The sequence below is a fragment of the Miniopterus natalensis genome, chromosome 15 (genome assembly GCF_054644295.1).
Source record: "Miniopterus natalensis isolate mMinNat1 chromosome 15, mMinNat1.hap1, whole genome shotgun sequence".
Taxonomy (NCBI): Eukaryota; Metazoa; Chordata; class Mammalia; order Chiroptera; family Miniopteridae; genus Miniopterus; species Miniopterus natalensis.
This window is the reverse complement of record NC_142095.1, coordinates 8083304-8110142: the sequence shown is the minus strand read 5'-3', so window position 1 is coordinate 8110142 and position 26839 is coordinate 8083304. Positions and strand designations below refer to the sequence as shown.

General features: G+C 45.7%; 1 protein-coding gene across 1 annotated transcript in view; it reads right to left on the bottom strand.

Annotated features, from left to right (window-relative positions):
• Positions 1-10578, bottom strand: part of SCN10A (sodium voltage-gated channel alpha subunit 10) — a 68455-nt gene extending 57877 nt beyond the window's left edge. Inside the window, exons 1-3 of the mRNA XM_087824599.1 lie at positions 10279-10578; positions 8762-8889; positions 5745-5825 (exon numbers count right to left, since the gene is read on the bottom strand). Coding sequence (XP_087680725.1) covers positions 5745-5825; positions 8762-8889; positions 10279-10578 — 509 coding nt within the window. The remainder of the gene's footprint in view (positions 1-5744; positions 5826-8761; positions 8890-10278) is intronic.
• Positions 10579-26839: the final 16261 nt, after the last annotated feature.

Below are 26839 nucleotides of genomic sequence, written 5' to 3'. Positions count from 1 at the left end.
TGGCTTATTTTACTTAGTATTTTTAAAAAATATGTTTATATTGATTTGAGAGAGAGAATGGGATGGAGAGAGAGAGAGAGGGAGAGAAACATCAATGTGAGAAACATTGGCTGCCTCCTGCAAGCTCTCTCCTGGGGATCGAGCCCACAGCCCATGCATGTGCCCTGACCTGGAATTGAACCAGCGACCTTTTGGTGCATGGGACAACACTCAACCAACTGAGCCACACCAGCCAGGGCTACTCAGTATTTTTTAAAGGTTCATCCATACTTTAGCATGTACCAGAATCTCATTCATTTTCAAGGCTGAGTAATAGTCCACTGTGTATGGACATACCACACTCTGTTTATTCATTCATCTGTTGATGGACATTTGCCTTGTTTCCACCTTTGGCTACTGAAAATAATGCTGCTATGAACACTCACGTGCAACATACCTTTTCAACTCTATTTCATAGTTTTCAAGCTAATCATTAATTAAACCCGAAATCTCTTTTGAAATTCCCCTTGTGATAAATAGGAAAAATGTCATCAAGCACCACTTTCTTGTATATATGGTGAATATCTACTGACATTTGATTTACTCATAGTTTTATTAAACTATAAAGTGAAATGTCTGGTTGTTGACATACACAGTAATCATTCATTTTAAATGCCAATCACATTAGAAGAAATCCAATAGTTATGGTGAAGGAATTCTACCAGTCATTTCCTGCTTTCTTTCCAACTACAGTATTTGCTATTGATGTTGAAGCTGGGTTCATATTTCACCAGCAAGAATATAATTGCACTTGTATTTGCTATAAGGGTGAATGATGACTATAGTTTTCATGTCTTTTCAAACGTTAACATTAAAGTTTGGCAATTTCATGCAGGAAAGCCTTAGTTTTTGTTTGTGCTAAAGAAAGTCGATTGGTTTTAAAGTGAGGTTGATAAGCTTTATTGGAAAATAATGTAGAAGTTTTGGTAGCTTCATATTATTATTTGATAAAAGGGTTAAGGGCTAAGAAACTGAGTGCTAGGACAAAAGGGTCATTAATTCAATACAGTTGGATTCTCATTTTTCATTGTCATGCTTTCTGTTTTCTTATTTATTTTTTATCTGCCTCTGTGAGATTATCCACATCCATTGTCCACTTGTTCACAAGACATACAGGTTCAAGCTTTATATTTATGACAGAGCCCATTTATTACTTAATTTGTGACCTTATTTCATATTATAGGATTTATTTTTCTACTTCCATCGCTATTGTCATATCTCTGCAAACCACTTCTAAAATGCTGACTCATGTTTTAAATTGTGATATTATGTAATGTAACAGCAACAGTGACAAATGCAGTTCAACAAACGTAAACCATAACTGTCAGATGACAATAAAATACATCATTTAAGATAAACTGCACCACGTTAACCAGTATGAACTAAGTCAGTCCTTGAATACACTGTTTTTAAGAACACAAAAAGTGAGAAATTCTATAAAAATTATGATTAATCTTACATTTCAGATTTTTAAAGTTATCTATGTATAAATGATGCCATAGCTTTTTCTTCCCAATCTGCAAAATGATTTAGAAGGTACTGAGGGACTTCTTGCAGCCAAGAGAGATCCTTAGGTCACTCACTGAGAAACCCAGAGGGGGTGGAGAGAGCCGAGCTGCTCTGCGAAGCGGAATGAGAAGAATTTGAGTTCCCAGGACGGATACAGAAGGAAGACAGTGAGGCAGCGAGATGGAAAAGCAACCCAAAGGGACAGTTTATGACAGAACAGTATGTCAGCCTCGTTTACCCAGATGGATCGGTTGAAATATTGGCAAACTGAATCCAGCAATGATCAAGTTAGAATCATGAAAAAAAAAAAGATTAGCAAATTTATTAATGTAAACTACTTTATTAACAGATGAAAGGCTATGTGGTAATCTTAATAAATACAGAAATGTTGATTAAAAAAACAACACTCATTCATTATGAAACTCTAAACACCACCAGAAGTAGAAAAAAATTTTCATAACTTGATAAAGGGTAATCATGAGAATCCCATAGTCATTATGATAATAGTAAAATATTAGAAGTATACTCTATTAAAATAAGAGAAAGATAAAACTCACTGTGAGAGCCTCAGTACTGTGTCGAAGGTCCTGGCCAGTTCAACAAGACAGGGAAAGTGAATAAGTAGCACAAGAGCCGTAAAGGAAGAAACACGTTTATCATCATTTACAGATGATTTAACTCTTTTAAACAGAAAACCCAAGAGCATCTACAGAGAACTGTTGCAACTTGTTAAAGAGTTCAGAGAGGTTGCTGGATGCAAAACCAAGATATAGAAGTTAAAAACACGAATATATTTTTAGCAATAAAAACAAATATTCAAAAGGACAACCAAAATGATCATGTAAGATAAGATATGTAAGAACTTCATATAAATCATTATAAAGTGCTATGGAAGAATATAAAAGAATTGGCATATACACCATGCTGATGTGTGGGAAGGCTTGATATTATAAATGTGGTCATTTTCCTGTGGAAATAAATAAATTCAATGCATTTACAAAGTTTCAGTGAAGTTGTAAGAAAAGAGCTTGAAAATATGACCCTTAAATTGATAGTAAAGAAACATGAAGAACCAAGATAATTTTCAAGAGACAACAGGAAGCAGGACCATTGTCAACCCGGTCAGATCAGATCCTGAAGCATTCAGATGGGTGTTGACGTGGGGAGTGACAAATGAATTATGGGGAGCAACAGGCTTGAGTATGCCTGGGAATCTGGCGCATGACTGAGGTGCTGGAAGGAATCACTTGGGAAATGAGGACCTATTAAGAGTGGTTTTGGGGTAATCCATATGGAAAAATATAGAGCCTATTTCATGCACGTACGTACACACACACACAAGTCTAAGAGAATGAACTATCTAAATAGAGAAAGAAATACAGGGTGGGGCAAAAGTAGATTTTCACTGGTGAGTACTCGAAACACAGGGCTTATTCTTGTATTATTAATTATTGCATTGTTTTCTATAAGAATAACTGTAAACCTACTTTTGCCACACCCTGTATTATGATTTTAGAAGAAAATACAGGAGAAGATCTTTACAGAATATTACACAGCAGTAAAAAACGAATGAAATAAGTCTACAGGTAGCCATTTAGAAAAACACCATATTGATTTTTAAGAAGCATCCGCTAAAGCATGCATACAATATAGCCTCACTCATATAAATTTGTAAAGACACAAAACCCTACTTTATGCATGCAGTGCCTGGCACCCATTCCCACTTGCTATAGCTTCAGCTTCATTTCCTCTGCCCTTTTCCAGGTGAGAAAACCTTCCTTCCAGTGTGCTTTTCCCTGCAACCGGATTGCTGTATTTTGTGAGAAGTTCCTCCAGATTCTCAGTATGGTTAGTGATGAGTGTCCTAGGGCCCCTTCAGTGACTCTCTGTGAGCTCAGGGGTGGGCATGGCTGGAAAGTTCTGTTCCAGTCACTATTAATACTTTCTGCACCCCCCTGTACTTTTCATTTCCTCATAGGGCCCAATATGATATATTCTTCCCCACTTTAGCCCCAGTAAATCTCTAGTTCCTTTCTGAGCATCAGGGATTAAAAAATAGAATATATAGCCTGGCTGGTGTGGCTCAGTGGTTGAGCGTCCACCTATGAACCAGGAGGTGGTGTTCGATTCCCGGTCAGGGCACATGCCCGGGTTGCGGGCTCGATCCCCATTAGGGGGCGTGTAGGAGGCAGCCGATCAATGACTCTCTCTCATCACTGATGTTTCTCTCTCTGCCTTCATCTTTCTGAAATAAAAAAAACATATTTTTTAAAAAAAGAATATATATGCATTTATTATATAGTATAAATATATAAAATCTTCCCACAAGCAGACAGATAGGCAGGCAGGCGGGGGCAAGGAGCGGCCCTTATCAGCAAGCAACAGTGCAGAGCTAACATTTCGGGGAGGTATAATGTCAGGGGAGAGAGAGAAGGGATGGGAACCACTCGTGTCCAAAACACTGTATCAAATCATGGGGACAGGATCGGCTTCTGATTCCTCACTGGCTACGATTTAATTTCTACTAAAAAATACACAGCATGATCTTGGGCTCCCAGCAACACAGTGAACCACCAAGGGCTGTTATCAGTTGGCATTTAAAAAAAAAATCTGGAGTCTGATCATTTTCGTGAGGCTGAGGATGCTGAACATCATTCATTAGCCATCACATCAGTTTCTAGAACTAGGACCAGAGAGGCAGATTTTTATCTTTTACATTTTTTCGGAGTGTGTTTATAAAGGAAACTATGTCAATAATTTAGTTAATGCAAAAATCTGACAAAGAATGGATTTAATAATTAGTGTGAATGGAAAGAGGTGCAGCTTTGGAAAACAATTTGGCAACGTTTCAAAAATTAAAATTGTGTGTCCCTTTTACCCAGCATTTCCACCTCTAGGAATTCATCCCTCACAGTTACTCACATTATGTGTACAAAGATATGTGTGTTGGGATATTCCCCGAAGGATTGTGATGGCAGAATGTGAAGATTATGCTGACTAGAATCAACATAAATGCCGATCAATAGGATAACAGGTAAATAAATTTTGGTTCATCCGTGCAAGTAAAATTTATTTGGTCAATATCTACAAAATATCTGCTGTTAGGATTTTTATTGGGATTTCATGGAATCTGTAAATTCATTTGGGCAGCACTAACATGAGATATCCTTAAACTTACTTTAAATTTTCTCTCAATAATGTTTTGTCATTTTTCAGTATAAAGGTTTGGGCATATTTTTTATAGTAGCTTTTGGATTTAGTAGTTCTACTGTTTGTCTATTTTCTAATTAATTCATTTTTATTTTAAATTATTAATTTCTTCTTTCTGTTTTCCTCTTATTTAGTGACGCGTTCTTTTTCTAGCTTTATGCTAGGTATTTAAATAATTATTTTCATTTCTTTTACTGATAGGGTCTGTTCTCGGGCCAACTTTTCGGTCCCACTGGTCTGACCCTACACCGTGACACGTTGCATCAATTAGTAGAGCTTTGTAGCAAATCTTGATATCCCGGAGAGCAAGTTCTCTTCTCCCACCTTGTTTTTCTTCCTCAACAGTGTCTTGACTATAATCTCTTTCATTTTCATATCAATTTTAGAATCAATTTGTCAAGTAATACCAAAAAAAGCCAGTCGGAATTCTGATTGGGATCACATTAAATTTATTGGACATTTTGGGGAGTCTTAACGATATTGTGACTTTGAATCCAGGAATATCCTTCTCTATTTATGGATTTTCTATAAAATTACTCAATATTTTTAATAATTTTCTTTATAGAGATCTGACTCATACTTTGAGCACCTTATTCCGAGAGTAGGCCTTCCCTAAAGTGCATTTGTGTGTGCCCCTGGCCCGGGGGTGGTGTGTCTACGTGGCGGCCAACACATCTGCCCAGACCACGGAAAATGGACCCCCTGGGACTGAGACCCTGGCATCGGTCCCCCAGGGGATTCCAGGGACAGCCGAGGTTGAGAACCACTACTCCCTAGCGCTTTAAAGCCGAAAATCATGTGTGCTTGTGAAACCAGATCTACAGAGATGTGTGACCATTACAGAGGCAGGTAAACGACAGGCCTCCGCATCACCCAAATGAGACCCCGCAGAATAAGTAAAAGAAAAAGCCCCGCAAGAACATGCTGCCAAGTAGAGGGAGAGAGAACAAAAAGGGAAGGCTCAGGGTGGCAGCAAATCCACTCACTCGATCTTCTCCGGGAGGTCGGTGCGGGTCATGCAGGCGCAGTTGGCCACGATCGTGAGCGTGATGAAGGTGCTGAACCACCTGAGCGCGCGTTAAGGAGACGCCGAGGGTCACCGTGCCCCCCGATGGCACCTGCGATCGCCTTGGACGCTGAATGATGAAATCCCTAACCCTTAACCGGGATCGGCCTACGGTCTTGTCACTTAAGACCCAGGGGACATTTCCCGAGTGCCTACTGCGGGCTGGGGACCTGGTCCACGTTATTTCTAACACAGTTGCCCTACAGGCGGATATTATTCTCTACATTTTGGAGCTAAGAAGACAGGCTGACAAAGCTTAAGCATTTTTTCCCTGGTCACACAGCTAGTCAGCTGTGATGCTGAGATGTGGGCTCAGATCCTTTGATAACAGGACCCTGGGCAAGACGAAAGGAAACAGAATCCCCCTTCCAGAATGCCCCTCTGCCCTGCAGACCTCATTTCACTCTACAAGATGGCCCGAAATTTTATCCATCCGTGTCTCCTCCTTCCTAAAAGAGAAACAGAATGCTCCTAGAGAGTTAGAAAGAAGGGGGGGGGGGGGCTACAAGCTTCCACGGGAATTTGTTTAGTGCGATGGGTTTCCTAACTTAGCTGAGGTCAGTCACTCTGGGGAGTGGACCCCGGCCGGGAACGGCGGAGGCAGGCACAGGGGCTGAAGAGCTGGCTGGGCGTGAAAATGCCAAGTAGGATTAGGCTGTGCTGAGAGCCCTGAGAGCCAGAGAGGAGGGTCCATGAGGAGCCACTGGGCAAGGGGGCTCTCAGAAGTGGAAGGGGACGCTGAGCTGGGAGGCAAGGGAGGGGGGAATAGATGGGGAAAATGTTGGTGGGGAGAATCCTGCAATCGGTGTCTCCCGTTGGGCATTTTGCTCAGAACTAGCTGAGTTCTTCACAATTCCCTCCTGAAGGAAAGTCAAGCCTGAAGATGAAGTCGGCCTACAGAGAGAGGGAACCGCTCCTCCTGCATCATTTCAACTTGAGCAGAAGTATTTAAATTCATTTTAGTTTTGGGGTTTTTTTTTGTAAATGTCTTTAATGTGCCCTGTTTTATAGTTACTTAGGAACATATCTATTTTAAAAAGGGAAATTCTACTAATAAAACCACATTTTCCTGTTGACTTGCAATTAAAGTAAGAAATGTATTCAGATGGGGGTGAGGGGATGTTAACCCAAGGATTAACTTAAAATTATATCTTCAATTCCACAAACTTTTAAAACTAATATGATATATTATGTATAATATTACTTGTAAAAACATAGTAAATTTGATTAGAATTATAATTTTGATGAACTAGTAATAATAGGACACTGAAAATCCCATACCCTGAAGAGTATCTTTTGCGGCTAGAGCTACCAAGTTCATGAGATTTAAATACATAAATGCAGATTTTGATAAAGAGATGCTCTACGTGATTATTTACTCATAAAATCTCAAGATAAAAAGACTATTCATGGGTCACTTGGTTCTTTAAAGGGACTTTATTTCTAATTAGTGGTTTCTTACTTAATGTAATTCAGCCAGGATGCATGGAGAGGATTTTGTGTATTTGCTGTTTTTATTTGTAACTTTATGTAATCGTACATATATTAAAAAACCCAAGTAGAGATGGCATACTGAGAAAACAAATTACCCCAATTAATTTTCATTAACTGCTTGCTTCCCTGTTGCTGATACTGTGCCAAGCAGGTTGCAGGTTGGACATTTTAACTAGCAGGGTGACCTTGGACAATTTACTTAATGCCTCTGGTGTCAGTTTTATTATCTGAAAAATGGGGATGTTAATCCCTTCTTCAAGGTTTCTGTACCTATGAGAGTGTTGACCCTTAGTGGGCATTTAGCAAATGAGAGCCTACTATTATCATGAAAATCTTCTGTAGAATCAAGAAATCCAAGATTCAATTAAGAAAATATACTTCCCACTGGTTAATCATAAAGCATGGGAAGGGAAATTGTGACACAACTTCCTGAGGCAGTTTCAGTTGAGATGACTGCCAGGGCTACCAGCTCAGTGGGAGCTGTCCAGCAACCCAGCAAGCTGCCCAGGGTGTGGGGAGAGAGCTCCTTTCCCTGGAGCCTCCTAAGGAGGGGCTGGCCGCCATCTACCAGGCAGCTAAAGCAAGGCTGTGCTTGCAGATCAACCTTCTGGAAGCCAGAGCTGAACTGTCTTTAGGACCTTCCAACTTGGACAATCATCAGGGAAGATCCTTGGAAACCAAGCCAAAGTCTCTTTTTTGTGCTAGTTTGGCTGGTCTTGGAAAAAACAAACAAACAAACAAACAAACAAACAAAATCCCCCAAGCAGCCCCAAAACAAAAACTGAAGCCAGCTTCTGAAGCTACCTAAAGCAATTAAGCAATTAATATAATACAGACATTTGACCATTGTATCTCTAATCATTACATTCTCCAATGGCATGAACCTCGGGCTATTGACGTTTTTAACCTGCTGGTAGTTTGGGGATAACTTATGATGCTGGCAGTGCCCCATGACCGATGGGGTCCCACTGAGACAATCTACCCTCTGCCCATTGTGGTCAGCACCTCTGGGAGGTGCTGCTCTTTTGCCCCCAATAAGCAGCCCCTCCCCAGCATGGCCAAGGCACACAATTGTACGTGTCTATTCCATTAGACCAAAGGAGGCTTGAGTCCCCTTTACTGGTCTCTGTGTTGTGGGGCGAGCAGACCGCACATGGTGGGAACGTGCCTGGTATATGAGCACAGCTCCCCTCATAAAGATGTGCATCCAGAGGTGTGTCCGTACTGGTCTAGGTGAACCCAATCCCATCTCGGTTGCATGAAGATCTCCGCTGCCTTGGGACTGTTTTCAGGTGTTTGAGACATTAAAGCCACAAACACCTTTTTCAATTTAATGATTGAAAAAAGGATTCCATTGGAGGAGGGCTCTATTGCTAAGGCCTGAAGAAGGCGCTGGACAGAGGGGGCAAGGCGCGATGCTAGCATGCGAAGAATGAGCCGTGCAAAGGATATGAGTGCACGGACACCTTGATGGCCATCCTCCTGACGGGGTTGAAAGGACTGAATAACCACAAGGCCCGCGTGGCACTGAACCGGGAAATGGTCCTCCCTTTGTTCAACACCATAAATGTCTAAAACGAAACAGAAGGGGGACATCCAGTGAGAAACACGCATCCTCACACAACCATGTTTTGAGCATGAGTGGCATCATCTCAGGCTCATGAGCAAGAGGGTCTGGGAACCATGGGTCAATGAGAGCCAAATGGAAAAGCAGAGAGTTAGGAAGGGTCAGGGACTAATAGCCATATCCCCGACCTCCCAGCAAGACCCCAGGCCCCATGCCTGACTGCGCATCACGGCGAGCCCGCCGCAGGTGCCCAGTGGACTGGCAGCCGGCCATGGGGCAGCTGAGGCTCATCATGCCCGGGGCTGGGGGATGGAGTTCTGGTGGCATTTAATCTCTCTTCTAATTAGTGGGCCATCCTGATCCTGTGATGTTTTGTCTGTTTTCCACCTCGTAGGTCTTCCCTTTGAAACCCTCCCCTGAGCATCTAGGAGGGTGAGGGCTCTTGGCAGATCAGAGGAAGAAGAACCTTCCAGTACCTTTATTTTCTCTAAAACCTTATTGGAGATGGCCGATTCCTGCCCCCCGCCCCAACTCCCAAACATGCACCTGCCATCTTTTGGGCTGTAGAGAGCAACTAAGATACAATACAAACAGGGTAGCTGCTGTGGAACAGCTCTTGTTCAAATGAGTGGTTCTTAAACTTTTTTATTTCAAGGTACTTTTATACTATCAAAAATTATTTAGGACCCCAAAGAGCTTTTGATAATGCTTATATCTTTTTGCTTATACCATGTGTGTATGTGTATTTATATATGTGTACACGTTTGTGTGTATATATATTAAACTTTTTAAATGTAGGAAATTTTAAAACACAGGAACATGCAAGCATACATTCCAGTAGCTGTTAGACTAGTGATGTCATCTCCCATCAATACCTCTATGTTTACTATTGTACGTTCACAAGAGTGCGAGTGAATAAGATAAGTGACATCTAAGTATTATTATGTAATAGTTTTGACCCGCTGAGCCCATTAAAAGGGTTCTGAGAACCCCAGGGTTCCGAGGTCATACTTTGGGGACCACTGGTTTAAATCGGCCTCATTTCTGTTCCCCTTACCTCTCTACACTCCCCCCAAGATCTCTGCTCCCCGCTTGCAAACAAAGCCAGCACCTCTGGAGATCCTAGGCCAGGACTCATCCAAGAGAACCTCCAACTTCCTCTGAAAACTCCACAATAGTTCTCACTGCTTTGGGGGACTGGGGTTTAATCAGCCTCTACCATAAATACCACAAAGATTCAAAGAGGACATCGAAGACGTGAGTTAGATATCTTTTTCAGTGGCTGAGCCTAGCTGACAAAGTCACCCAAGATGCAGGAGGACTCTGGGCTGGGTGGGGACAGAGGCTTCCTCTCCCACAGCTGAGAATGGCTGTCCCAGCCCGTAGCCCTTACCCGGTGTGTGCTGTAGAAGGGGTCCAGGTCCTCCAGGGGCTCCCCGACCAGCTCTGCCGGGAGCTCGCCATAGAACTTGGGCAGCTGGTTGCAGGCTTTCAGGTCTAGCTGGGGCCGAGGCTTCTCCTCTTGGTCCTTCTGCTCCTGCTTCTGCTTCTGCTTCTGCTTCTGCTCACTCTGCTTACCTTCGGCTTTCTTTGCTGCCCGCTTGGTTTCGATCCTCTTTTCAATCTCCACCAGGGACTCTGGGGTGAATCGACGGAAGTTGGTAGTTTCCGGGGACCCAAAGGGGAAGTCCATCTTCTCATTCTTCAGGGAGAATTTATACGCTTATGAGGGTGGGAATAACCGCGGGGCAGCCTGCCCACTGCCGCCTTCCTCCCACCCCACCAACCACCAGCACCACCACCACCAACAACAACAACCACCAGCACCACCAGCACCACCACCACCACTACCACCAACCACCAGCACCAGCCCCAGCACCATCACCACCAACCACTAGCACCACCAGCACCACCACCCCCAACAACAACAACCACCAGCACCACCAGCACCACTACCACCAACCACCAGCACCAGCCCCAGCACCATCACCACCAACCACTAGCACCACCAGCAGCACCACCACCACCAACAACAACCACCAGCACCAGCCCCAGCACCACCACCACCAACCACTAGCACCACCAACAACCACCAGCCCCAGCACCACCACCACCAACCACTAGCACCAGCCCCAGCACCACCACCACCAACCACCAGCACCACCACCACCAACAACCACCAGCACCAGCCCCAGCACCACCACCACCAACCACTAGCACCACCAACAACCACCAGCCCCAGCACCACCACCACCAACCACTAGCACCACCAGCACCACCACCACCAACAACCACCAGCCCCGCCCCAGCACCACCACCAGCTTTGCCATACCGCCCTCCCCTCGTTGCTGTGAGCACTGAGCAATGGGCACTCTCCCACATTCATCAAAGACTCCCCCACACTCACCCTACGTTCTGACCGCAACCTTCTATTTATTGACATTTTCCACGTTTCTCCCCCTCCAGGAGCTCCATTTGGAGCTCTACGCTCGCTACTTTTCCTTTGTCCATGGCCCAAGGCTTCTCTCCCTGTCCGGATCAGATCTTACGGCCCACCATCTGGACCACGCCCTGGCCCTATCCTAAATGCCACGCCTGGCTGATCTACCTGAGGCTACCTCAGGTTTATCTGAATCTGGCCTGCTGGGGGGTGCGGGAGAACATCATGCTACTTGGGAATCATGTGATTTCCCTGGGCAGCTGGTCTGATATTTCAAATACTGTTCGTTTTTTCTGCTATCCCCTATTTCTCCTTGTAGTAAGACCATGACCATATTACCTACTCCATAAAGAAAGCAGAATCCCCTCAACTTTATGCCCCGAAACCTCCCACTTGTCTGTATCCACACCCTCCTACCCTCCTATCACAACCAGGAGGGTATCGCCCCTCATTCTGTCTAAGGCTCACTTGATGTCACGTGTCCATAATAATTCTGCCGGGGCAAGGACATGGTTGTTGACAGGGCTGAGGAGTGAGATTATGCTCCCAGGTGGAAATTTATAACGATGTGATGTAGGTACAAGGGCCTAGACTTTCTTCTAAGACTTTCCAATCAGGAGAGAGCTCTGGACTTGGGGTCCCTTGATCAAAGTGGCCTCTCTTTCTCCATTACCCAGTGATTTTCCATGCCCTTCCCCGAGACAAACATTTGAGTGCAAGTAGTCTATTTGAGAGCTAATTCCAAGTAACTCAGAGAAGAATGAAACGTAAGATAGAAAGAAGAAAGCCGATACTATTTTTACGATCAGATTCCCCCTGTGGGCAACCAGGGCTCAGGATGGTTTCGCTGAAGGATGGGACACGGAGGTTTAATCCACCAGCCCCACTCTCACTGGCTGAGGATCATTCCAGAGATGCTAACTCTAGAGAAGTTTACAGCAGCAGCCAGAGAAAGCCCCAGGCAAAGTGTCTGCAGGTGACCTCTGGGCCCCCGTGGTGTGGGCAAGGTGCGGCTAGTGCCTGCTGCAGCCCTGGGCCGTGTGCTGTTGGGAATCCTTATTTCTCAGCCCGTTTCAGTGCAGTGGGGAGGCAGGCTGCCGTGAAGCAGCCGCGCTGGGCCTAGATATCGTAGAATTAGCCTGGGCTTGGGGTTCACCTCATGGATTGCTGGCTGGGGAGAAGCCAATCAAGCTCCATTCCCAAGCTCAGCCTCAGCTTCGAAATAGCCACCTGAGTACTTGCGGGTGTGTTCCCTCCAGCCCAGGAGCTCTTTCTGACAAGCCAGCCTCCCTACTCAGTGGGCATTCAGCCCTCTCAAGATGAGCCAACGGGGCTCTTTGCTTCCCTTTGCCCTCCTACTGTCAGGCAAGAGAGGGCCTTTCTCTGTTATTCCTCTGAAGAGCCTGTATCACCCAGAGCCTGCAGGACTCCCTGGAGGAAGATTATGCAGACTTAATCCTGAACTCAGTGATGGGCGGAGAAGATTAGCTACAGGGCCAGAGCCTTCTTCTCTGCAGTGGGGCCCCTCTCTGGTTCCAGCTCCAGGAGCCAGACCAGGCCTGCAGATATTCCTCTCACAGCAGCTCCCATCCCTCACATGGCATGATCAGTCACAGGGGTTTCAGCTCAGAGTCTTCAGAGAGGATTTATCTAATCCTGCCTTTCCCCCAACGCCTTCTGCAGAATTTCAGTGCACTGCAAGTAGGTGGTCTGTGGGATAAGCAGCGCCGGCCAAATTTCCCCCTTGAAATGCATTTGTCAGGAAGTATGGAAGACCCTAACACGTTTCACTGTTCCTTTTATTCTGTAATGGAGTGCTTTTAAGGAGTGACAGTTATTTCTGGACGTGGCAGGCAGCTAAGGAGAAGGCCCAGCTCACTGCATACATGGCGCACGAGTGTGCCCGCTGCTTGATGTGCTCTGGCTGGCAGCATGTTTGTAAATTTTTGTTCTAAATAAAATAAAGTCTTTCATTTTTCTAATTGGTTGCTTTTTCTTCTAATGTAACAATTTTCTTTAAAAATTCATATGAGTAACATTTTCATTATTTCTTCAGGTGATTGATTCCTGAGCCCATTTTTGCTGTTTATTTTAATCTAAATGCACTAACATCTCCTGAGAACCTACTGATGACTTAACAGGTCGTGATGATTTTAAAATTGTTCTCTGGGCCCCAGCCAGGTGGCTAAGTTCATCCTGTGCAGCAAAAAGGTTGCGGGTTTGATTCCTGGTCAGGGCACATACCTAGGTTGCAGGTTCGATCCCTGGTTGGGACATAGATCGATGTTTCTCACTCACATTGATGTTTTTTCTCTATCTCTCTTCTTCTCTCTCTAAAAGCAAGAAACATATCTTCAGGTAAGAATTAAAAATTTTTTTTTTCTCTGGTCCTGTAAGTTTGCAAACTCATGAACTAACACATAGTCTCCAATGCAGCCAGGTAGGGTCTCTGGGACTCTGGCCGACCATGGTCCTCACACAAAGCCTGGAAGGCATTCCAATGACTCTCCAGGTTTTCTGTGGACTACAGTGTTCTCGGGGCCAGCACCCCTAGGACTAGTCTGGAAGAAAACAGGATAGCTTGCCATCACAGATGGGTAGAGAGGCATCTATGGGGCATTTTCTCTACTTGCTGTAGAGAAGTTAGATCTGAAGCTCTTACAACAAGCACCTGTTCTCTCAGTTCTCTTCAGTAACCATTCGCTCCAAGGAAAACGTAGCTTTCCCACCTCCCCCACTACCGCAGTCTTCAAACGCCAATCACTGTCACAGAGGGAGCAAGATTCCTGGACCCCCCTTGCAAAGATTCTCATTCACTACGTCTGAGGGGAGGCCCAGGAGGTTGCATTTTTTACAGGCCCATCGCTAAAGCTGCTGGAGGTGTTCTACCTTTGAGAGGCGCTGGAGGCCTCTGTAACTGGGGATGTGAGAAAGAGTACAGCTCAGGGTCATAGGATCAGGGTAGGACCTGATGACCTACTCCCACAGCTCTGGAGTTTGGCGAAAGTCTTCCTGGATTCTGGAGACAGGTCAGAAGTTAATGTTGGGTGTATTAGGGAAGAGGGGACCCAGCACCAAGTGGTGGGTTGTTCTTGTCCAGTGATCATCCCAAGGAACTCTGACTCTTCAGAGGTTCAGGTTGGGCAGTCCTTGGGACCTCCTCCCTTCTGTTGTCAGAATTAGGGCAACTGCTGGTCAGCAACTTCAGGGACCCTACAGTGGTGGGATGGGAACAATGAGTGGCATTTGGCTGTTTCTGAGGATCAGGGTTCTGTAGGTATTTACCTTGTGCCTGGGGGTTTCTGGGCTACAAGTGGACCCACTGAGTCTCCTCTTGATGGGCCATACAGGCATCTTAAACATGGATTTCTGAACCCTAGTGAGTAAATAGTTTCTAAGAGAAGATGAAATCAACTTAAAGTGATTGAACAGATAACAGGTGTTTCACATTTGTCACTTCACTGGTGATGGAAATAGTTTTGGTTGGTCTTTTGTCATGACCTATGGTCCGGGAGGACCAGCAGACTTAGGGCCCCTGGGGGGAGGTGAATGTGAATAAGGGTGGAAATGAGGGTCTCCCTGAGATTACAATGGGCAGGGCAGGTGTGATATTGTAATTTGTAAGAAATATTTGGTCTTCAGTCCCCTATTTCTGGCACAGAGCTCCTAAAACCCTTGGAATTTTCTAAGTAATGAGAGCCATAAATGTGTCCTTTGTTATATTTATAACGTGGCTTTTGGGACTCACCTGGAATGGGGGCTGGTTGCTAGTGGAGCTAAGCATGTGATTAGAGGGTTGAAACTTTCAGTCCCACAACCAAAACTATCATTTTCATGCAGGTGATCCTAAATCTAGGCTTCTTTTGAGCTCCAGGCCCACTAATCCAACGCCTTTGTACATGTCCTCTTGAATGCTCCACAGACACTTCAAAATCATTGTCTGCCATGATCACTCCATCTTCTCCCACTCCAACTTCTCCTCCCCCTATGTTCCCTATTTCAATAAATTGAATAATCATTTTTCTAAGATGGAAACTTGGGGGTCCTCCTTTATGCCTCTTTCTATGTCAAGTTTCCTCCCTTATGCCAGCCATCATCTTAGGCTCTGTGGATACAGCAGTAAATAGGCTATAGACTCATAGCCTTTGGGGAGCTTAAATGTAGCTCTGGGTCTCAGCCAAATTTTCCGGCCAGCTTTCCAGGCAGACACTTTGCAGAGGAAGAAAGGATTGAAGTTATAATGACAGCGTGAGTAGTCTAGAGTCCCATTTGAAACACAAATTTAAATTTGTATCTCCAGCCTAGGCCTTTCCACTACATCCTAAATTCTGATAGTCGACTCTTTACTCATTGTCTCTCACCTGGATGTCTGCTAGATCTATAAAGCCTATGAATTTCTTTATTCCCAATGTGCTCTTCCTTTGGACATTGTCATTTCAATAAATCAAAACTTCATCCTTCCAGTTGTTCGGGCCCCAGGTCTTGAAATGTTGGAATTAGCCGTTACGTCTCTCTCTCAAATCTCACATTGGGTCCCTCAGAAAATTCTAAGGACCCTGCTCCTGAAGTCTAGCTGTCTGCTGCTCACCACAGCCCCCATAGTCCAATTCACCATCAGCTCTTGCCTGGGCTGTTATTAGTATAGGTTCCGAACATGTCTCAGAGCTAGCATTCTCTCAAATCCTTGCCGTCTATACATATTTTTAAAGCAGTTTTTAAAACATGCCTTGAAGTATGTCTCCATAAGCTTCATCTCTGAGCTCATCTCATATCATTCTCTCTCTTGCTCACTGGAACCCAGTTCCATAGAGACCACCTTGTTGTTTCTTGGACACACCAAGCACACTCTTGCCTCAAACTTTTTGAACTTGCTATTATCTCTGCTGGTATTCTCTTCCCACTTATAACAGAATGGCTCATTCAAGTATCAGCTTGTTAGAGACGCCTTCCCTGACCATCCTTTCCCAAACAACATCCCTAGGCCACTCTCTATCCCTTTACCTTTCTTCATTTTTCCTCACAACTCTTTCAACCAACTAATATCAGCATTTTAAAAAATTTGTTTACTATCTGTCTCCTTCAACTAGAATTTTTGCTCCCTGAAATTATGAATTTTTTTTCTGTTTGGTTAACTGTTGAACTCTTAACATGAGAACAGTGTTTGGCACATACTAGGTGGTCCATAAATATTTGTGGAATAAACTCAAGGGATCCTGAAAGTGTATGTATCAGACACTTATGGAACATTGCTAAATATTTTCATCTGCAACTAGGATAGGGTTTGGAGGAAAGAGGACAGTAAAAGCACCCGACTTGGCTAAATGTTCTCGGAGATGAAAGGAAAGCATGGTTAGGCTCTCTAGCTCATGGAATGAGCAAACAAGCTAGCTTTAGCACTGGTGTTACTGCTGGGCTCTCCATGCTAATGGAATTAATTGTCCCTGTTTTGGAGGATGTGACCAGACTAGCCAAGACTTAGAAAAGTCCCTGAGACAGTCAGCATTTTAGATAGTCAGGGATAACCTATGTCTAGGTGAGCTGTCCATTGTCCTGAAATTTTAACTGTTAGGCTTCTGATTGGAGCATCAGGGCAGTGGACATGAGGGAGGATTTGAAGTAGCTTTGCCTCTGGGAAAATGCAAAGAGCTGTTTGTGGTGATGAAAGTGAGACCACACTGTCCATGATCCTGCCCAGGCATCAGAGATTGAGCCTTAGCTCTCTGTAGCACCAGGAAAATATCACTGAGCTGTCTTTGGAGATAAATAGTCCTGACTTGCCTCTGGTGCTAAAAGAAGAAAACTAGGGGAATCCTTGACGAACACAATTTGCCTTCAAGTGATGCAGAGATAATAGCTAGCTAGTCTGTTGTCCAGGGATGGAGTTCAACCGAGGGATTTGGGGTGCAGAGGAAGATGTGCGCGCTGTCCGTGGTCCTGAAAGAGCAAGGCTGTCTGGGGCTGCGCTGTCCGCGGTCCTGACCAAGAGCTGCGCGGGCTGAGCGGGAACCGGTTTCTGGGAGGCGTGGTGAAGAGCTGGTCTGTTTGTGGTGCTGAGTGGGTGTGCCAGGCTGAAGTGCTGAGGATAACTGAGTTCCTGTAGGGGCTAAAGTTGAAGACAGAAGAAATTCAAGGAAGAAAGGGATCTGAGAGTTTGGGAAGGAAAGTGCCTACAAGGCATTTAATCAAAACACCTCTGCCCACGAGAATGGAGATCCAAATGAAGGTGAAGAGAAAGAGGGCATTTCTTTCTCAAGGGTCCCTGCCTCGCTGCCCTCTCTCCAAACCCACTGAAAATGAGATCATAAGGAAGGAAAATCTTTTTTTTTTTTTTCACTAAGGAAGAAAGCAAGTTTCTCACCACATGTTCTGGGAATGTTGTGGACCCAGAAACTCAGCATGGTTGACTGAGTCAGATCTAGAGACTTTGAGTTATAATTATTTTTAAGAAAACAGCAGAGAGGTAGTGTGGTTTTATCAAAATAGTACTGGGCTTGGTGACAGGGAGCTTGAATTCTGACTTTAACTAGGTTTTTGAATTCAATTCTCTGACCCTCGCTTCTATGGTCTGTAAAGTGAAGATGACAACGTCAGCCCTGCTAATCTGACACTGTTGTTGGGAGAATCGAATAATGTACGTGAAAGCATTTTGTAAGCTAAGTGCTGCACAAATGCACAATATAGACTTTAATATCTCCCATTATGCATGCGATTTAATAGCCAATAGCCACTTAGCCTATTTCAATTTCACATCACTAACTCTCAGCATATAAACTAAATAAACGTGTGAGATCATTTACAATTAAACACAATATAAGAAACTCATAATGTTTCCACTTTCTCTCTCCACCCCCCATGTTTAGAGTGAATACTTTTGAATATGTTTCAGCTGCTCAAAATAAAAGTGTTTATTTAAAGAGGTAATAAAAATCATAATAGATTCAAGAATTCCAATAGAATCCGTGCTGTGGGTAAGAGTTATTTAAAACATATAGAATCTACCTCCTTTCTCCAATTCTTAATACCCTCCCCCAACAGAATTCCTACCTTATCCAACAGGACCCTTTCAGAATATATCACTAACGGACCTCCAGAATTCTTGGGGAAGGGGCCTGGCAAGCTCTGTAAGTTAGTTTTTAAAACTGCGACTTAATGTGCCCAGGTATATTTAAGTAAGCCAAAGATTTTGTAAGGATAAAGTGCATGCTTGATTCAATAAGAATATTGAGATGACCAGTTAGACAGTTCTGTGCCATTTGTAAAGTTCCTGATGGACAGTGGGAGTTAGGTAATTTCATAATCGATTGAGGGTTGTGTGTTTTTTAAGGGATGCTGGGGTCTCCTAGCATCAGATTTAAGTAGATGACACGATATCACAAAGATCACACATGACAAATGCATCCTTTAATTCATGTCCTTACCCCTCAACACGCTCTAATATGTCTCCCCCAACCCCTTTCACCAAAGATTTTATAAAGTTGTAAGTGACCTCCAGGGTGCCAAACACAGACAGACTTTAAAATCTCGACTTACTTGACTTAACAGCAGGGTTTGACACAACTGGCCATTACAATTTTATTGAAATCCTCTCTCTTTGTTCCGTCTGAAACTCCACTGAAGGCTTTATATTTTGGTCTGGCCATTAAAGATTGGAGCTTCTTGGAGTCCTGTCCTAACCCCACTCCACATCCCCCCTCATGGAAATCCAATCTTCTCTTATGGTTTTAACTTCTGCTCAAGCCTCTCTTCTGCCCACCTCCCTGCTCTTTTTGGATATCCCCTCCACCTAAATTAGCTTTCCCTCTGTTCCCTATTTTGTTAAATTGCACCATCAAGCACCTATCTGCTCACATAATAAACCCATCATCTGTCTCCCTCACTCTCTACATGTGCTCCAACCACCAAGCAGCAGCCATCTCTTACCTGGCTGGCCTCTAGGCCTGCTTGTTGACTTGTCTCTCTGTGTCCTGTTAGCAACCTAGGTAATCTCTTAAAATTGTAAATCTGATCATATCCCTTTTCTGATGACACCTTTCCAAGGCTTCCCAAGCTCTTCAGACAATGTCTAAGTTCATTTACATGCCACGCGAGGCCTGGTATGATCTGGCCCCCACCTTCACCTCCTCCTACATCACTGTTTCCCTGGTTCCCTCCCAGTAGTTTCTCTCATCTTCTTTCAGTTACTCGAAATCACCAAGTTTTTTCTGCTTTGGAAGACTCACACATGCATTTTTCATTTGCTAATACTTTTTCCACCGTGATCCCCTGCTGGCTTCTATTTTTCCTCCAGTTTAGCTTAAATATCACTTCTTCAGAGCATTGTTTCCTGGGCTGGACTAGTTTTCTTTGTAACTCGTTGGCACAGCAACCTGTGCTTTCATGGTGGCCACTGATTTTGGCAATTCTCTCTCCAGTGGATGCTCCTATACTAGAAATAAGTTCTCTGATGCCAAGGACCTCATCCATTCCCCTGTAGTATCCTTAGCAACGAGAACAATGTGACACGTGTAAGTGTTTGACAAATATTTGTTGAGAAGAGGGACAAATGAATGGCTGAATCTCTCTGAGACATGCTGTTTTAGAGGAGTATCGTGTGGTCTGTAATTATTCAGTCCAGACTTTCTGCTGTCAGTGTGCCCAATTTGACCTGAGAGTGGAAAAATGTGTCCCTACTTCCCAAAGAGGCTGATCATGACTGTGTTTCCCTTGAGTAGAAAGAGAAGCCCGAAGCTGTGGAGGAGAGACAACTAAAAGGAGGGAGAAGATGAGTGAAGGAGAATTTGGCAACATTTACTAAGAGAGAGTCATTGAGACGCAATGAAAAGACTATGATTTGGGAGTGAGGAGACCTGGTTCAGCCCCGGGCCTCCTGCTGGCTTGTTTCCAGATGGTGAGTATTGTTTTGTGCGCACGTGTGTGCGTGTGTGTGTTTTCCTCCGAGAAGCAGTTAGCACACAGGGAGATGAGAAAGTACTCTGAGGTGACCCCGAGTAAGTTCTGGTTCCTTGTGAATCTGGAGATAATGCTATGACTTTGACTCCCTTCTGAGTCTGCTCTTGTGAGGCCACGAAGGTTTTGTCTACTTAAGAGCTAAGCAGGTTTCCCGAAGGCAGGCTGACTTTGCAAGAGCAGACATCAGGCCTGGGTTTGATCATGGGCCTGGCAGAAGGATGTCTCTCTAACACGATTGGACAGCTGCCTTCTGGATGCAGTAAGAGGATTGGGGACTAAGAGGATGGCCCTTCATATTTATTTTGGTTCTTGACTCCCTAGAAAATGAGAAGCAACAGGCCTGTGTCCTCTTGACTACAGCCAAATGTGAACATGGCCCAAGTCTTTAAGGTTCAAAGGCTTCTCTCTTGAAACTGCCACAGCCTGGAGGTGCCCAGTGGAGCTGCTGGAGGTTGCAGGGTGGGCCAGGAAGACTTAGCTCTTCCCTCTTCCATCAAATACTCAAAAATGCTTTTATTCTCAGTAACTGCTGAAGGCCTACTGTGCATGGAACACTACCAGGCATTGTGGCAGATGGTGTGGCATCGAAGGCAGAGTGGGGGCCTAGACGTCAGAAGACAAGTCCCAGCCACAGGTCTGTGATAAATCACGTTCGGTCCTTGCGTATATTCTCTCTGGATTTTAGTTTTCTCATCTGCACAATGATGATATGATTCTGATTCTGATCATGGAGTGTCAGCAATAAAGACAAATCCCTCAAGGCATTGAAGAAGGTGGGGCCAACACAGACAGAGAGGCTGGTGGGGGCTCCCCGCAGGAAGCTATGTGTAGAGTGTTCACATACTTGGGTTTGGGGGGCACAGCTCCCTCTGGGCCCCTAAAAGGATGCGCAGTCGCACACCCAGGCCGAGGGCTCCCACGGGGGCACTTTCTCTCTGTGCCTGACCTTGGCTGGACAGCTCCTAAAAGCAGGGCCACCTCTATGGGGCTCCTTTCCATGAGGCAATTCTATGGTTGTTCATCTTCTTCTTAAACATTAATTATTTTAGAGCCAAATACGTTTCTTGTGAACAATAGTCCCTCTTTTTCTTTTTTAAGTCCCTAAAGACAAATATGCACATTCTGACAGACAGGAAGGAGTTTCGGACAAGGTTCTGAGGCAGCAGCGCCGTGAGTATTATGTCAGTGCCAAGCCACATAATGCCGCCCATCAGTTTACTCCAGGGAGGCAACCGGTACTCTGACAATCCGGGGCTGCCGGGGTGCTCCTGACGTTGAAAGAACCTGTCTTTTGTCCACAAATCACATTCAGATTTGGTCCTCAAATTCTACTTCCAAATGGCAAATTCTGACAAAAATAGCTTCTCCTTTTAGGCCACTGCTTACATGTCACTTCCTCAGAGAGGCCTTTCCTGACCTTGACTTTGTAAATTAGGTACCTTCAAGATGATCTCTCCGAGAGTCCTGTTCTCTCTTGTCATGTATCACAGCTTATAATTACATTTATTTGTCTGTTTGCATAATATCTGTTTGCCTCCCTAGACTATAAGTCCTGTGAGGGCAGAAACAAAGTTATTCTGTCCACAGGTCTGTGCCCCCTGCCCTGTACCTGGCACCATACACAGCATGGAATAGTCATTAGGTCAAAATGGGGTCTCGGAAAATTGTCCCATTTTAAAAACAACGCAGCATATGCTTAGCATTCCAGATCTTTCAAAATGCACTAGGGGAGTGCATCTCTTATGTGAGTCCTGTAAATCTTTTCTACACATTCTTACACTTATCACATCTCTCCCCCAGTTCAATGAAAGAGTTCCCACTGGTTAAAAAAGCCAATGTGTAGACAGACAACCTGGTGCAATGGTTAAGCCCTTGGACTCTGGCGCCAGATCATCTGGGTTTCAATCCCCATTCTACAAATGACTAGCTGGGGACCCTGGAAAGTTTCCTTAACGTCTCTGTTCTCAGTTTTCTCATCTATAAAACAGGCACAATAATAGCACTAAGAGGCAGCCCTGAGAATGAAATGGGTGCTTAGAATAATCCTTGTGTATAGTGCTTAGAGAATAGGAAGCATGGTATTAACTTTGTCGTTAATATCATTCCCTAAGGGAACATGACGATTAAGTTGACTGATGTCACATCAAACCACACGGTCTTCCCTGGAGGACAGCTACCTCCAGTCCGCAGGTAAAGGACCTGAGACCTGGGTGGGTAATGGGTCCCGCCCAAGGACCCCAGCTAGAAGGGGCGGGGAGCTGGGACAGTCGTCCAGGTGTTCCGGTGCTCTCTCTACCCCAGCGCCAGTGCCATCTGTTCCCCAGGACCCCCTTTCTCCTGTCCTCACACTGATTTCCCACAAAGCTAAGGCTGGAATAGCCCAGGGCAGGCGGCCCGAGCAGTGCGGACGGGCACTGAGCCAGGGGCTAACCAGGACCTTCTGACCCGAACCTATTAAGAACCCATTTCTCCGCCAGGAACGAACCCTGAGGCTGGCTCAGCCCAGGTCGGAGTCTGCTGGGGACCTGAGTCATTATTCTCACCTCTTTTGCCCAGAAGGTGAGGAATAAAAATATTAGCACTGGCTATTCTTGGAAGTGGTACTATTCGTGATTTCTTTAAAATAGAGGAACACAGGCAATAGTGTGGGGAAGGCCTGGGGTGGAGTTGGTGCTGAAAGGGGGGGGGGTAAAGGGGGAGAGAAATTAGGGGACATCTGTAATACTGTCAACAATAAAATAAAATATTTTGTAAAATCTAAAATAAATAAATAAAATAGAGGGATAATATATATACACAAAATGTAAAGAGTGCACTAATCGTTAAGTTTATGCTTTGATTTTTTTAGCAGATGCAAACACCTGTGTAACTATCACCAAGACCAAGATAGTAAACATTTCTTGCACCTCAGAAGACGCCCCCATGTCCCTTCCCAGTGGCTAGTTCCCCCTGCCCCCTCCACGGAGGTAACACTAGCCTGACTTCTGTCATCAGAGTGAGCACCTTCTCAGTGTCTCTAATCCTTCACCTGTGTCACTGTGCCTGGCTCGGGGTACTGTCCCCTCTCTCCTCCGTCTATGTAACCCACCCACTGTTCAAGGCCTCCCTCCACTCTCCTGTCCCTAGAGCATCCCTGAATTGTCCTGCTGGTCAGCTCTTTGAGCACCTCAAAACCATCATCATCATCGTCACCCCCTTGTTCATGCCACCCCTTTGCCCTAGGACTGTGTTTAATGCGAGGTCAAGCTCACAGGTGCTGGTGCATTTGCTTTTGGCCCCTCCCTACAGAGTGCAAACAGAACACCTCCAACAGGGACCCCTCCTGTCATCTTGGAGCCAGTCAGTGCCATGTGGTGCTTGGGGGGGTGCTTCAAATTATGGGCAGGGGACCTTGCTCCAGTCACCACCTATGGGACCTTGAATAACTCGCTGAAACTAAAACTCCAGGTCTCGGTGTCTTCATCTGTAAACCTAGGGCATTGGCCTCAGTACTAATAGGAACAGTAGCTAATAGGCTGGGCTAAGCCCTTTAGTCCCCTTCTTTAAACCTCACAATCATCTTGGGAAATAGGTATTATTATGGCCATTTGGCAGTTGAGGAAATAACAGGATGGGGAGAGTTGTTTCACATGCTAATGAACAGCACAGTTGGATGCTCCCCAAGATCCAGCCCAACCCACAGGCCTTGCTCTGTCTTCCATACCTGGCTGTGGCCACTGTCACCTCTTCCTGCCCTTCTGAGCAAGGTCATGAAGCATGGCTCTAGTGATCTTTGGAGAGCCAGGGGAAAGCAAACCATGACTAGTGAGGTAAGAAGAGTGCCTGTGGGATGTGATGAGCGAGGTGGACGGAGTGACGGCCTCCCTGAGGACAGAGTCCTAAGGGACTATTGATGGGAGTAGACAAATCGAGGAGACGCACCAGCTCACACTCGGTGGGGAGACAGACACATCAAAGGCCCACTCTGCCAGGAGACATGCGCCATGCGCCATAGAAATAAACATGCATGTAGAGGCGAGGAGAGGCAGGGGAGGGGGGGACAGGGGCCTGTGGGAGAAGCCGCCTGGCCAGGACTTGGAGGAAGGTAGGCTCTGCGCAGCAAGCGAGTTTGCGGGAAGGGCGACCCAATGGAAGAAGCATGTAGAGAAAGGGCACGGCGACCCCCGAGGGGAATGGAATGGTGTCTCTCTCATGGGTGCAGAAGGACCCTCGGACCCGTCTGTGTTCTGAGGCCGGGGGGAGGGGGCTAATGAGAAGCATGGGGCTGCTGCTCAGGAGAGAGGCTGAGGTCTCGGGAGTCCTCTGGGCTTGACTGGGCTCTGACACCAGGGGATGCGTGACTGTGCACCTGCCCAGCTTCACTGATCGCTGCTTTTTACCCAACTCGAATAGCATCTCCTTGGCAATATTTATTTGTGAAAGACTCTTTAGCTACCATTTACCATTACAGACCATTCTCGGCTTCCTATTCCATCCCCTCCTGATGATGATTTTTCTCAAAACCACCCTAGCAGACGTGCTCTTTCATGTGCCTGTGAAGAATGCTGAGGTGACTTTAAATGTCTATCATTATTATTGTCATCACTGCCACCATTACGCGACTGCTAAGCGAATGGACGGAGCCAGTAAATGCCTTCTGGAGACCACTCCACAACCTTCCTAACCTTTCAGGCCAGCTTCACACCGTGGCAAAACAAATTTCTCCATCAGACTAAAAGCAGTTCCCTTTTCCTGCGTCACCTCCACCCGCCTCCCACACCAGGTGGTACAAAGCCCAGCCTTCTGGCTTCTGCTGCTCAAAGTACATACATGTGGTTGGTTCTACTGCTTCGTTTTGCACGTCCAGTCAAGCTGACTCGAACTACATTTTAAAATTATACAGGCTTTTTGCTCTTTAGAGCCAGAACCACAGGACTTCCCGAGTCTCTCACGCCCCACTACAGCCTGGAAAACTCCCCTGGTCACCTGGGTGGGTCTTTTTCCACTACAATCTTAAAACAGGGGTTCCTCCACCTTGTTGACCAGCAGAATTTTCTGGGGGGGGCATTGAAAAAACATACAGATTCCCAGCTGCCACCCCACATTCAGGTTCAGCAGGCCTGGTCTGAGATCAGGAATCTGTGTTTCTAACAAGATACTTGTTGCCTTGAGTTGGAAGCAAAACTTATCTCTGAAGGAGCATATGAGCTCCGACCCAGAGACCATGGATTCTTGGCTTTCTGTGTCCATTTTGGTCTCGTTTTAACATTTTCATCAATACTCCTGGGAGATCTGGCCTCTGGTACCACACCTTTGGCAAATTTCTGAAATCACACCTGTTAATAAAACACCTCTTCATCTCACCGAGACTCTTTGAAGAGAGCAAACTTGACATTGATGTGGTATGTAGACACTGATAGTATTTGGATTTAGCTATAATTTCCCCCCCTATCCTTCAGGCGAAAGAAAGCAGTGGAATCTTCTCCTTGGATAGATTGGGGTAATTATTTTCCTAAGAACTATGGGTGTTTGAGGAAGATCATGTATTCAAACCGTCTACAAAAGCGCTTCCTTTTTGGCTCATAGATAAACCCAGTAATTCTTCCCGTACGACCCCGAGCATAGCCCTTCCCACCGCTGGCCAGAGGCTGGCCCCAAGCCCCACAGCCAAACCTTTGCCGCTCAGTCTCGCGTCTTCCAGGTGGGAGAGGCCGCCTCCACCCCAGCTCGCCTCCACCGACGCCACGGGCTCCTGGAACACACGGCGGCTTAGCACTCAAGCAGGGCAGGAGGGAGACACTCCGTCTGCCGTCCGTCTGCCGTCCGCCTGCCGTCCGTCTGCGAGAGCGAGCGGGTGGCTGCTCAGGGGAGCCAGTGGGGGCCCTGGCCCTGCGGAGACCCGGCTCGCTGTCCTCCCGGCGAGGCGCCGCGGCCTGTGTGAGGGGCGCCCCGCCGCTGCTCAGGGAGCTGCGAGGGTCCCTGCCTTCCTGGGTGCCATTCCCACTTCCCGTCACGAGTCCCACCCTGGCCCTGGCTCCAGAAAGTGCATTCCTTGGATGGAAGCAGGGCGGGGGCTGGGGGGAGAAGCTTATGTGTGATTAGATGGTAAAGTAACAAATGTGATTTTAAATGACCTCTTGGGAAATGCTGAAACCCGAGGAAGCAAAGAAGCTGCACTTAGAACACAGCGCCTCCCGCATCCACCCGCCTCCCGGCCCCGAGCAAGGCTGCTCGGCCGCGGGACACGCAGGCTCCTGCCGCTGGCCCATCCACGGGGTGCCCTCCTTGTATCCAGGCCCTCGTTCCAGAACAAACTCTCACGTCCATTAAAATGGTTTTGCTCCCCTTCCCAACTAAAACTTAACATTTTTTGCCTTTTGGATAAATGTGATTGAAAAACATATTGGAGTGATTTTCATATTCTTTATGCATACTCAGGCCTTAGGAAATGATAGTTTGAAATGAAATTACAAAGAAGTTCTAAAACCTCAGATTCAGTATAAGCAGAAGAAAATAGCCTGTCCTCATGGCCGTGGGACTGAGAAGGAGGGGACTTGGGGCAGAGGGGTTGCACCCATCCCGACAC